General features: G+C 40.8%; 1 protein-coding gene across 4 annotated transcripts in view; it reads right to left on the reverse strand.

Moving 5' to 3' along the window:
• Nucleotides 1-1255: 1255 nt before the first annotated feature.
• The window catches only part of papolg (poly(A) polymerase gamma), a 31142-nt gene continuing 20399 nt past the window's right edge, over nucleotides 1256-11998 (reverse strand). For all 4 annotated transcript variants that reach the window (XM_028468577.1, XM_028468576.1, XM_028468574.1 and 1 more), the window contains 6 exons: nucleotides 11403-11611; nucleotides 11136-11216; nucleotides 3234-3293; nucleotides 3062-3165; nucleotides 2878-2978; nucleotides 1256-1509 (listed from right to left, as the gene is read on the reverse strand). In XM_028468577.1, coding sequence (XP_028324378.1) covers nucleotides 1334-1509; nucleotides 2878-2978; nucleotides 3062-3165; nucleotides 3234-3293; nucleotides 11136-11216; nucleotides 11403-11611 — 731 coding nt within the window. In that variant the 3' untranslated portion in view covers nucleotides 1256-1333. The remainder of the gene's footprint in view (nucleotides 1510-2877; nucleotides 2979-3061; nucleotides 3166-3233; nucleotides 3294-11135; nucleotides 11217-11402; nucleotides 11612-11998) is intronic.

The following is an 11998-nucleotide window of genomic DNA, read 5'->3' on the forward strand; positions in this document are numbered from 1 at the left end:
ATAATATATTTTTCAGGGGTTTAATGAATGTACAGATACAATAAAGGAAATGATAAACATACAAAAATACTATTTGAAAACTAATCAGAGACAAACATCAAAATGATCAGCTGTTAAACATGTCTGAGGAGAAACAAAGTAATGCAGAGTTCAATCAAAAAAGATCTACCTGCTATGAAGGCTATTTAAAAAAACATCAAAATGGTACAAATATGCAAATATAAATAAAGTGATAAGAAAACCCCTGTACATCTGAATGACTCGGAAAAGGAAAGACGACGCATCCAAACTCTTGACTTGTTTCTATGAGGAGGGGGTGCGACGCTGGCAGAGCTTTAGACAACGCATCGCACAACAATGCCCGACTAGCGAGTGGAGTGTTGAAGGCCAACGAGAGGTTAAAAAAAACAAAAACAACCCCAAACACTTCAGTTGACTCCGCCCGTCCCCAACACACCCAGCGTCACTCATGGCCCCAGGAGATGTGGTTTAAGGACCTCCACAGGAGGCACCGACCAGGGTTTAACACCCAATATCAAGCTTCCTCACGCCACTCATCCACGCACCAGCATGACTTGAGCTTTAAACTTTCAGATGGACACACGCACACAACTTCGTTAGGTCGAGCGTCATCATCATTTGTTCCATCCCAGGTTAAGTTAATCTGATTTCTGAGCAGTTTCACTATCGTACTGAGCAATGCTCTGATATGGTTGAGCTGTGATGAAGCTAACGGTGCTAATGTGTGGACGTGTAGCGGGTCACTGGGTTCCATCCAAAGTTAAACCTCCCTACAACACCTCCACTCTTTTACAGTGTCGACAAAAATCAAGAGCTGGAGAGATTAGAGACGAGCAGTAAAGAAAAACCCAAAAGAAACACTTTTTAAAACTTTTTTTTTCATTTTGTTTTTAGATAAAACTACAATAGAATGGTCAAAAGACGTATCAGTGACCTTTATGTTCTGTTTTTATTTTTTTTAAGACAAAAAGTTATGTACAACATATACTGAACACGTTTCTGTTTGAGAGTAACGATTGAAAACTACAACCCAAATATCAATGTACACCAGCAGTGTGTGCAGCACACGTCCATAAAGGTTTTGGGTGTTTTTTTTTTTTTTATTTTAAAACATTACTTTTTTTACAGGAAAAATGAACAATGAAAAGACATTTTCCAGCTGTGTGGTGTGAAGAAAAAAAGGCGAGTAGAAAACTAATGCTGCTGTTCCTCGGGCTCAGAGCAACACAGCTCTGGTCTCGTCCGGTTGCTGCTGCTGCTGCTTCATGCTGAGTGAAGCAAGTCCATGAGTGCAGTCTTTTTTTGAGAATCTTCAGGCTATGTGGATCCTGGCCTTCTCTGTCTCTTTCAGCCTCTTGGCCTGCTCCTCCAGCGACGGAGAGTGCGGTCGCTTGGAGGCTGCACCGTTCAGTGGGTCGGACACTCTGCTTACCAGAGTGGGGATGGAGCTGCCAATGGAGGGCGCTGTGTGTTTGGATGTAGCGTGTTCTACAAAGGAAGGAAAAATACATTCAAATAAGTTAATCATGTTTTAATCAGTGGCAGCTGACCAATAGAGGTCGCTAGGGCGCCGCCCCACCACTTACCATGTTTGAGTGAAAAATGAAAATAATAAAAAATAATAATGAATTAAAAATACTAGAGTTACTATTTGAGTTCATGGCTTTGAACATGAATAAAAACCTTCCACTAATGAATAAGTGACTATAATAACTGTGAGAACAACTAACCTGTGTCATGTTCATTTTGTTATTATCCTTTGAATTATGAAAATGTTACACACGCTGCACGTTATTATTCTTTAGAATGTTTGACTTTTAGGAGTTTTTATCTTGTAAATTGCTGCAGATTATTTTTAGATTAATATTTTTACATTTAAATATCCACAAAGCTGATGATTTTGGACATTTTTTTTTCATTTTTGCTCTACAAGAAAACCTAAAACTCAGGACACTTTATTGGTGCTTTAAGATGTTTTGTTAATTACCTCCCCTAAACCCTGTGATGTTCTTTATTTGTTAAACTAAACACTGCTATGCACTTTATTTTAGTCAAAGAGTAAAGTAAAAATGAAAGACTAAAAAAAGTGATATAATTTTGTATTTTGGACAGCAATGTTCTAAACTTTTAATTTATATTTCAGATAACTACCTCATGTGCAGTTAAAACAACACGTTTGTATTGTTTCGTGGATATTGTTCAATGTTTTACAATAAAATAAGATTAGAACATTCAAGTTGCATGCTCTTTTGAAAAACAAAAATCAGGATCGGCCGGTGAGGCTTTTAAAAAAAATTGGTAATCGGCCAGGAAATTGCAATCGGTGCACCCCTAAATGACATTAATCAATGTAAAATCGTTTTAAAAGGTAATCAATTTATTGTATCGATACACGGACATAAGACATGGGATTTAAGCACAGCAGACTTTATATGGAAGTGTTTTAAAAGCTATTTCAATAAAGACGTTGCTGCCGACTGTCGCTGTCAGACAGCAACAAAATGGAGAAGCAGAAAAAATTGATCAATAATCCACTTTTGGTCCAGTGTGTGGAAACACTTTGGCTTTAGCACAGACAGATATTCTAAAGGAGTCGCTCACTGTGTCCACCACCAGGACCATCTGACAGCGTTCACTGCAGTAGCACATGTAGCATTAGCTTGTTAGCCTTAGCTAAGTTAAAATGAAAAGTATCAGGTTCAACCTCTGCTCATTAAACCTGAACAGATGTTGGTTTCACTTTATTTTTTATGTTAATATTGTATTATTTTTATGTTAAAAGCCAAGCAGAAGAGTCAGGTAAACCTAATATGTACTTCTATTGAATCATTAATAATAATCCAGCGCTGCACTTACTAGAGCCAATGACAGGAATGGACATGCCCTTCTCTTCACTGGTAGGAGGGACATCAGATGTGGGCATTTCCTCAAACACTGGCGGCTTTGGAGGCGTGATGCTGTGCACACACACACACACACACCATCACAACCAGCAACAGAAACTAGAGTGAGTGCAGTGGAAACACCTGCCGACACTCACCTGTGGCGGTTGAGAGCGAGTTTAATGGAATTCTTCACCACACGACAGCTGTTGCTAGCTGGAAGAGGCGAGGAGGCATCTGGCAGCTCCATGCTGGGAAGTCTCTGCAAAAGTGTTCCAAGTTAATATTTGTGTTCACTACACTCCATTTAACAGGATGACAGTAGGTTACCTGTCCTCTCGGGGTATCGATGGTTGAAATAGGTTTAGCCTTTGATTCAGCATTAGCATTCTGAAAGAAAAAACAAACGTGTGTTATGGGAATTATTATATTCATCATCATATCGTCAAATGTATGTTCATGTGTACAATTTGTCATGTTTTAATACATGATGACTCCATTACTCTTTACACTTTTGAACAGCTGAATCATGATTAAACAGTACAGATTGTATTGTTCAGCCAAGGCCAGAGTCTCTGCTCGCATGCAGCACACACTATCAAAGACAGATACGAGTGGCGCCCGATCTTCCTCACTTTTATACACGTCTTCATCATCCTCAAATCTTTCCACTATTGGGCATCTGACTCTCCCCTCCTGGGGAGTGGTGGCCTAGTGGTTAAGGACGCTGGGCTTGTAATCGGAGGGTTGCCGGTTCAAGCCTCACCGGGGCCGTCACTGTGGGATGTTGAGCAAGTCCCTTAACCCCGAACTGCTCCCCAGGCGCCGCAAAATGGCTGCCGACTGCTCCTCAGGGATGGGTTAAGTGCAGAAGACAAATTCCAATAATGTACTAACATTACATGGCCAATTAAAGGCGAAAGCCCGATTTAATCTTAAGTGGAACTTTGCTGTTATCTATATAAAAAGCTTAAGCTTTGAAACTGTTAGTTGGAACGGGTCTTGAACGGGTTTTGCATTTTTGCTTTGCCACCAGCCTTTGTTTTTCATTCTTTCAGGATGGAAGCTTCTTCTTTAGTCCTTTTTATTTTATCTTATAATAAATCTTTTTTATAAAACCATCAATGCTCCGCCTGGACTCCATCATTCAACCAGAGCAATAAATCATGTCTCCAAATGAGGTCAACCGCAAATTTTGCCGTAACAATTGGCGAACACGAACAGGATCCATCTTCTGCTCTGGGGGACTTCTGCCGCGACACTTAAAACCCCAAGCCTCGCGGTGGTCTACCCCTCGGACAGAGACTGGATCACGAACCATCGGTTGAACCTCAAACACCAATTCGGACTAAGGTAAAGCTGCCTTTACAAATATATATATATATATATATATATATAAATTTTCATTTACATATATATTCGCTCTGTGTTGACAGAAAGGTTACCAGTCAAGCATTGTATTGATTTTCAGCTTTGATCTTGATCCTCAGCTGTTCTGTGTTTTGACAGTGAATAGACTGCCATGAGAAGGGCTCAAATGGTTGAGGTTCTTTGCCTTTTTGCTGTGGGTTCACCTCTGTACCGAAAGCAAAATAGATTAAAGCCCCAAACCTAACCTAAATTGTAGTAAAACACTGATAATGGCATACGCATATACAATCTTGGTATGATGTGAACTCAGATCATACTTTCGGTGAGTTTTACTTCTTTTTTTATCTTTGTTTAAACAGAATGAAATCAGATTTCTCCCTTTGGCTTGGCTTTAATTTGGACGAGTGTCAGCTCACACACACACACACACACACACACACACACACACACACACACACACACACACACACACACACACACACACACACACACACACACACACACACACACACACACACACACACACACACACACACACACACACACACACACACACACGAGAGAGAGAGAGAGGGCACGCACACGCACAGCCACACGCGCGCACAGAGAGAGAGAGACAGAAAGAGCCAAACACACACACACACACACACACGGGCTGCTGTGTTTCTGGTTTTTTTTCCTCTCAGAACAAGGACACACACCCACACGCGCACGCACAGAGAGAGAGAGGGAGAAGTCACACACACACACACTCAAAGGAAAGAGAGAGGTAGCGCCCCTCACTGGCCAGTTTAGTGCACTACACACTTGTGACACAACATTGTGATTTCTCACTTCTCCCCCCTGCCTACAGAATAGTGCCATTACACACAGACACTATTTTTATTTTAAATTTGATTTCATGTTTGATATATCTGGGTCCAACACACACTCAAACACACACACACAGATGAATACAGTATTTCATTTTATTTTATTTTAATATTACTGTTATCATTATCATTTTTTTTTATTATTCTATTGTTAGTTTCTGTTGGCTTTGCGGTTGTCCCTCTGAAACGACATCTTCAATGAAAGAAATCACCTTCAACTCTTATGCTAATGGACCAAGCATCAGAAGAAGACCAAGCATCAGAAGGAAATGGACATTCAAAGAACTCAACTCCCATTCAGCAAAGCAATGCTGAAATAACTCGCTCAGTCCCAAGTCAACTCTTCATCGTCTATGAATGGGCCGCATGCCAATGCTGGGATTAACACATCCTGCCCCATCATCAAAGACTGAGAACCTGTGGGCGTCGGAGTGGTTGGACGCTCCCCCACCAATGAGTTGCGAGTTAAACGCCACGATCACTGCCTGAATGATGGGCAGCAACTGCAGACTGGTCACACGTCTGCTGGAATATCTTCACCAAAAAAGACACCGTTTCAAAAGCCACAAGGATACCAAGCCATAAGAAGTCCACCACAGCCTTTGGTGGTAGTGCTATATCACCTTAGCCTTGAACTTTGGCATGGAGGGGGACAACTAGCAAAGAGCCAACAAGCTTCTCCTTCGATAGGACAATACTAACCCCTCTATCTTCTGACTGTGCACTAGATTATTTTGTTTTCATTTATTCTCTCACAAGCAGACAGACCAGACATACAGTCACACACCCACATTCATAACTATGAGCTGAAACACAGGACCACCAGAACTTCACACAGAACCCTTCTGTTTGCCACATGAGACCAAGTGTGCCCATCATTTATCTTTGCTTTTATTCATTATGTTGCTCATTTATTTACACTGCTTTTGCCTTTATGAGAAAAGAACAAACAAAGGGGAAGAAAATAGTGTTACTGATAAGGTTGTTTTTGTTTGCTTTTCTTTCATTTATTTTCTTGTTGAGGGGAGGCCCCCCACAATGCAAGATATGGTTACATCCGCTGAAGAAAGAGCCCTCTGTTGCCTCAGCTTTTGGAGCTGAAGTTTTAATTTTTATTCTTTTATTGGCCATGATTTTTTTTGAGGTCACACGTTTTTCTCCTTTGTTATTTCTGAACGATTCTACTTTTTCTCTTTTGTTTTTACTCAATTTCAGGAAAATTGAGACAGAGATTGAGGACTGCAGCCTCAACCAAGTTTACATTTTGACATTTTTGACTGATACCCTCGTAAACAATCTGTACCTTACCCTTTTTGAAGCTGCTTGCGACAGACAGCCTAGTTCAACATTCATTGTTTTCATTTTGCGCGCCTCCCCCTTACCGCGTCGTACTGTCTTGCCGGCCCGAAGCCACTCGACAGCAGGGGGGGTACCAAATTTTTCCTGAGAAAACTGTCCCATTAGTTACTATGAATACATAGGCAATTACTTTTCAAACAAAAAAGTCCTAGTTTGATGTAAAGAAAAAGGATAGAACTTGCTAGGGGAAGCGCTCTTTGGGGGATAGTGGTCCACCTGATTTGATACATGCTTGGTAACCGAATACCGTTCGGAACAAATTTCTACGTCCTCTTAGAGTGAGGGTTATTAGAGGTTGCGTGCTCCGTTTAATGTTGAATGATATTAGAGGTGCCCAGAAAGTCCTGACAGTTGAGTTTCCCTCAGGTTGCAGACCGAGGTTGAGTTAGTCCCAAGCTCTTATTTTTCAAGAGTGGTGGTTGAGTTTCCTGCCGATTCAGAGGTTTTTTTTTCTCTTAGATTTCTGGAGTGTATGGTGGTTGAGTTATTCCCAAGCTCTTATCTTTCAAGAGTGTAGGTTGAGTTGAGTGATTCAGAAATTTTCTTTTACATTTCTGGAGATGGACAGCGGTTGAGTTTCCCCCGCGGACCGGGGTTGAGTTTGGTTATTGGAGCACGGCCGTGCCATTTCTGCCTGATCAGCAGCTAGTAGACTGTCAGTACTGCAAGGGGCAATACTCTAAGTGTAGACTCCGCCAAGGCGGAAGTAAAAAGGAGCGTACCTCTTAGTAATCAGATGATACCAGTGAAAAGCAATTAATCAACACTAAAAGGTTGCCAAGCATGGGGGGGCAATAAGAGCTCATTGACCCCGAGAGACGAGGTGGACTGGCTATCGCCGCTGGTGGGTTAGATGAGGCCTATATTCTACTTAGACACTATGCAGCAAAACCTTGTGAATGCATGGACGTGAAAATTGAGGCATGAACGTGTGCGTTGCATGAGTGACTGAATGATGACACGTTACGTATGCCTGAGAGTTGTGAGTGCGAATGTGCAGTGGACGTGTCAATGAGTGATTGACCGATGAATGGCTGTTTGACTACACATGTTCCTCTGTTTCACCTTCCTTTCCTCCTGGGTTTTGATGCAGTAGATCTTCTCCCTGTTTTTGCCAATTATGTAGTGGGGTGTTCAGAAAACACTGCTGCTTGTTAAAAGAACTATGGTTTTAGGCCTTGGGCCTTCTAAAAAGTTTACCAGGTTTTAAAGGTTATTTTTCTGGGTGTTTAAAAACACCAAATGACGTTTTTTTTTTTATATATGATACCACTTTCAGTGGAATGACTGGCTTTGACCTTGACTGACCTTAGTGTTCATGTTCAGTGTCCATGTTTTTGTTGTTATACGTGTATACTCGTTGTTGTGTGCACTTGTCTATGTCTTCGTCTTAGTTGTTGTTATTGTGTAGTTTTTTCCAATATACAGGTCGCTGGCTGTATACTCAAAGGAGACGAATCAAATCCAACTAAAGAAAAGATATTTTAAATTATTCATTTAAGTCTTAATGTTTTCCTCTCTTTCTGTTTCTCAGTGTTTCCTAACAGACAATGCCACCGCCTTCTCGACTCCGATCCTACCCCCTTCGCCGCCATGCCTGGTCACTGCTCTTATGATGAAGGATGAGAATTAAAGGGAAGTATTGTCCATAACTGTAACTGGGAAACAAAGGGGAAATAGATTGAAATAGACACGTGACAATATGACATATTGTGGATGTTCTAACATAATATCTATTCCAGAGACTACAGAGACTTCCAATCCAACTGCAAAAGTGGGGACAGATCTTCAAATTTCCAGAGGGAGCGTACAGTTGACCCTGGCTTTGACTTTTTAAGGCTGAGGAGGAGGAGGTCGAGGAGGCTGGAGGGCACAAAGGCAGGCAGACACAAGAGAGAGGAAAACGGAGACACATCCAAAATGATCAGATAAGTGATTTTCCAATGATATTTATCATATGGTTTTAAGAATCCAAATGTATTCTTATGTAAAAAAAAAAAAAAAAAAAAAAAAAAAGGGAAGGGAGGGGCCAACGTCCCTCTGATTTTTGATTTATATTTTATCATAGGAAAATATACCTCAAAACCCTCCAACCATTTTATTCTTGTTCCACCAGCACTTAGCGTGCAAGACCATAAAACACCTTCACTGGGTGTAGACACTTTTAAGGGAAAAATTAAGTGTTCTCAACATTGGGTTGGTGGCCCAATCTGGGTCGCCTGAGATTTGAAAAGGGTCCTCCTGAAATTCTTGATAATTAATTGATATAAGAGCTAGTTTAAAGTTAAGTAACTTCCAAGCATTTAAGGAAGCTCTCCAAACTGTGCTGGGGCTCGTCACTCCTACGAATGGGATAAATGCAGAGAGCAAAAGACAATATTGATTGTTCGACCCAACTTAACTTTAATTCTGTCTAACCTTAAAGGGCCAATAGTCTTGCTAAACTCTGGTTCAGACACAGAATAGGAGACACTTTTGCCACCAATTTACCTTCAAAACTAAGTAAATTACATCTCAAATAATAATTATGAGGGAAAATAATGAAATAAATGAACTGACAAATTCAGCTCTATAAAAGAGTTAGGCTATGTAAATAGGTGTGGAGTGTTAACATTATTCAGAATAAATAAAGGATAGAATAAGATTTCTCCTTCACAAATTAGAGATAGCAAAGAAAAATAAACAAACAATTTAAATAAATAACATTATTTATTTATTTGGTTAAACTTATTTAGCTTTCTCACATCTCCATGTCTCCCAATTGTATGTATTCATCTTGAGAAGACATGTAATCACACTCCACACTTCTCCGTCCGACTTGCATGTCCTTGTAAATAGTGGTTCTCAAATTGTTGCTTCTCACCAGGTAAGTAGACGTACCAGTTTGAGAATCACTGCAACTCCAGCTATGCTTCTTCTTGCTCCAGGAAAAGAGAATCGAATTAATACTTCCTGCTTTTCTTTCAGCCTCATATTTTCCCACTCGCGTGCGAATGCTACAGATAACATTGAGCTAGCTCACTAACCCACACCTAACCATTGTGTGATTGTGCAGCAGCACCTTTCAGGATCTGAAAAGCTCTCAGATCCTGACCTCTGACCTGTCTCTGCCTTCCTGGCCATACTAACTATTCATTTAGTTAGTTAACTAACCCTAACACCCCTAAACTTTTGTTTTGTTTTGTTTTGTTTCGGTGTTTTTCCCCCCCTTCTGTTCAGGTACCAGCTAAAGCCTACCAGGTACCAGCTAAAGCCTCAGTAGTGGGATCGCGCCTGTGTTCAGGTACCAGCCAATCCCAAGAGTTTTGTTTTGGTGTTTTTCCCCCTCTTCTGTTCAGGTACCAGCCGATCCCAAGAGAGGTTGCCAGGTGTGTGGAGACTACCCTTCCTCAGACAACAACCAATCATCTACAACGCCGACCGAAATGAACGACCCACACGGCAGTGAAGGTCGCAGAGCGGGCGACATGGATCCAAGATGATTGCCGACATCAGCTGATGCTGAGACGGAGGCTGACCGAACAATGAAGGGGGAACCGACAAGGCCACTGAGATTTTCTTTTTCACGACACACACAAGAAAACGCTCTAGAACAAGGGCCTAGCTTTGTTTATAAGCCACACCAAATGCTCATAGCTAGGTTGAGGGTGGACAACCTCACACCTAGCTGCAGGAATAAAGTCATAAACCCTTCTGCTACGATTGAGGAAAATACTCAAGGTTCTTCACTCATGATGCCGCCAATCAAGTGCGGTGATTCTAACCATGGCTATTGGTTACCCCAGTTACCACTGAACTCAGCCGATGAAGACGAGTGATGTCCTTGATGCAAATGATGATTTTTGCTTATCTAGATGTAATAAAGGATGATTTTTGATGATTCATGCCATTGATAATAATGATGAAGAAGTTTATTTCCACATTTTCTTGATATATCTGTGCCTCACAAAAGTTAACCCTGAATATAATAATTTTGTTTCTTGATTTGGGCGTTGAGGGCGACCAAAAGTGGGGAATGTTATGGCAATTATTATATTCATCATCATCAATTTGTCATGCTTTAATACATGATGACTCCATTACTCTTTACACCTTTGAACAGCTGAATCATGATTAAACAGTACAGATTGTATTGTTCAGCCAAGGCCAGAGTCTCTGCTCGCATGCAGCACACACTATCAAAGACAGATAAGAGTGGCGCCCGATCTTCCTCACTTTTATACACGTCTTCATCATCCTCAAATCTTTCCACTATTGGGCATCTGACTCTCCCCTCCTCCTTACCCCAGAGTGGAACTTTGCTGTTATCTATATAAAAAGCTTAAGCTTTGAAACTGTTAGTCAGAGCGTTGGAACGGGTCTTGAACGGGTTTTGCATTTTTGCTTTGCCACCAGCCTTTGTTTTTCATTCTTTCAGGATGGAAGCTTCTTCTTTAGTCCTTTTTATTTTATCTTATAATAAATCTTTTTTATAAAACCATCAATGCTCCGCCTGGACTCCATCATTCAACCAGAGCAATAAATCATGTCTCCAAATGAGGTCAACCGCAAATTTTGCCGTAACACGTGACATATTCACACAGAAACTTGCGTGAGCATCAACAGTTAAGATAAATGCAAGGAGACTTACATTCTGAGGTCCATCTCCACAAGCATGTGTGTCAGCTGGTGGGTGCGGCTCTTTGAAAGCAGAGTCATCGTTCAACACCACCTGGAATAACAATAACAGTTAGAAGCTAACACAAGAGGGATGTATTCATTTCAGGCTCAGTAATTGTGATGAATTTTAATTGACTTTGAGGATAAAAAAATATTGTAATTTAATTGGAAAAAAAGCCTGTCACTATATGTAATTGAACATGGATAATTGAAGATGTACAGTCAGTTTCCTGTTTACCTCTGTGTCTTTATGCCTCTTGATCAGGTCCTCCTCTGTGGGTGAATGCGGTCTTTTTCTGGCAGCACGCTTGACCGAGTCTTCCAGTCCGTTGACCTCATCCTTGGGACTACTGGTACTGGTACTGGTGGTGTTGGGTTTGACGCTCGCTGCTGGTGCCGTGGTGCTGATAATGCTGCTGGCAGGTGGGGATGGAGGCTTGGCTTTGGCTGGTGAAGAAGAAAATTATCATCAGGGATGTTTATCCTGATTGAAATAAGCGGCAGCTAAATGTCCTCTGATTTAGAAATACTGAAAGTGCTCATAACACCATTTTTCATATTGATGCTAAATGGAAAAACACTAAATAGAACAGCCACAGATTATTTAACATTATTACATCCATCTTAAAGCAGCTGGACAAGTCTTAGGGTAGGCCTCATAGGCCAGATAGCTAAATCATAATCATTTTGCCATCAAAAGCCTCGTCTGTGTTTTTTTTTCTTTTTTAGAAGGAAACCAATGTTCAGATGTTATAGTTTTCAATAAAGCAAAAAAAAAAAAAAAAGGCTTCAAAGTAAGATTTTTTCTTAGAAAAAGCCTGTTTTCTCAGCCTT

Source organism: Gouania willdenowi, chromosome 15, assembly GCF_900634775.1.
Source record: "Gouania willdenowi chromosome 15, fGouWil2.1, whole genome shotgun sequence".
NCBI classification, from domain to species: domain Eukaryota; kingdom Metazoa; phylum Chordata; class Actinopteri; order Blenniiformes; family Gobiesocidae; genus Gouania; species Gouania willdenowi.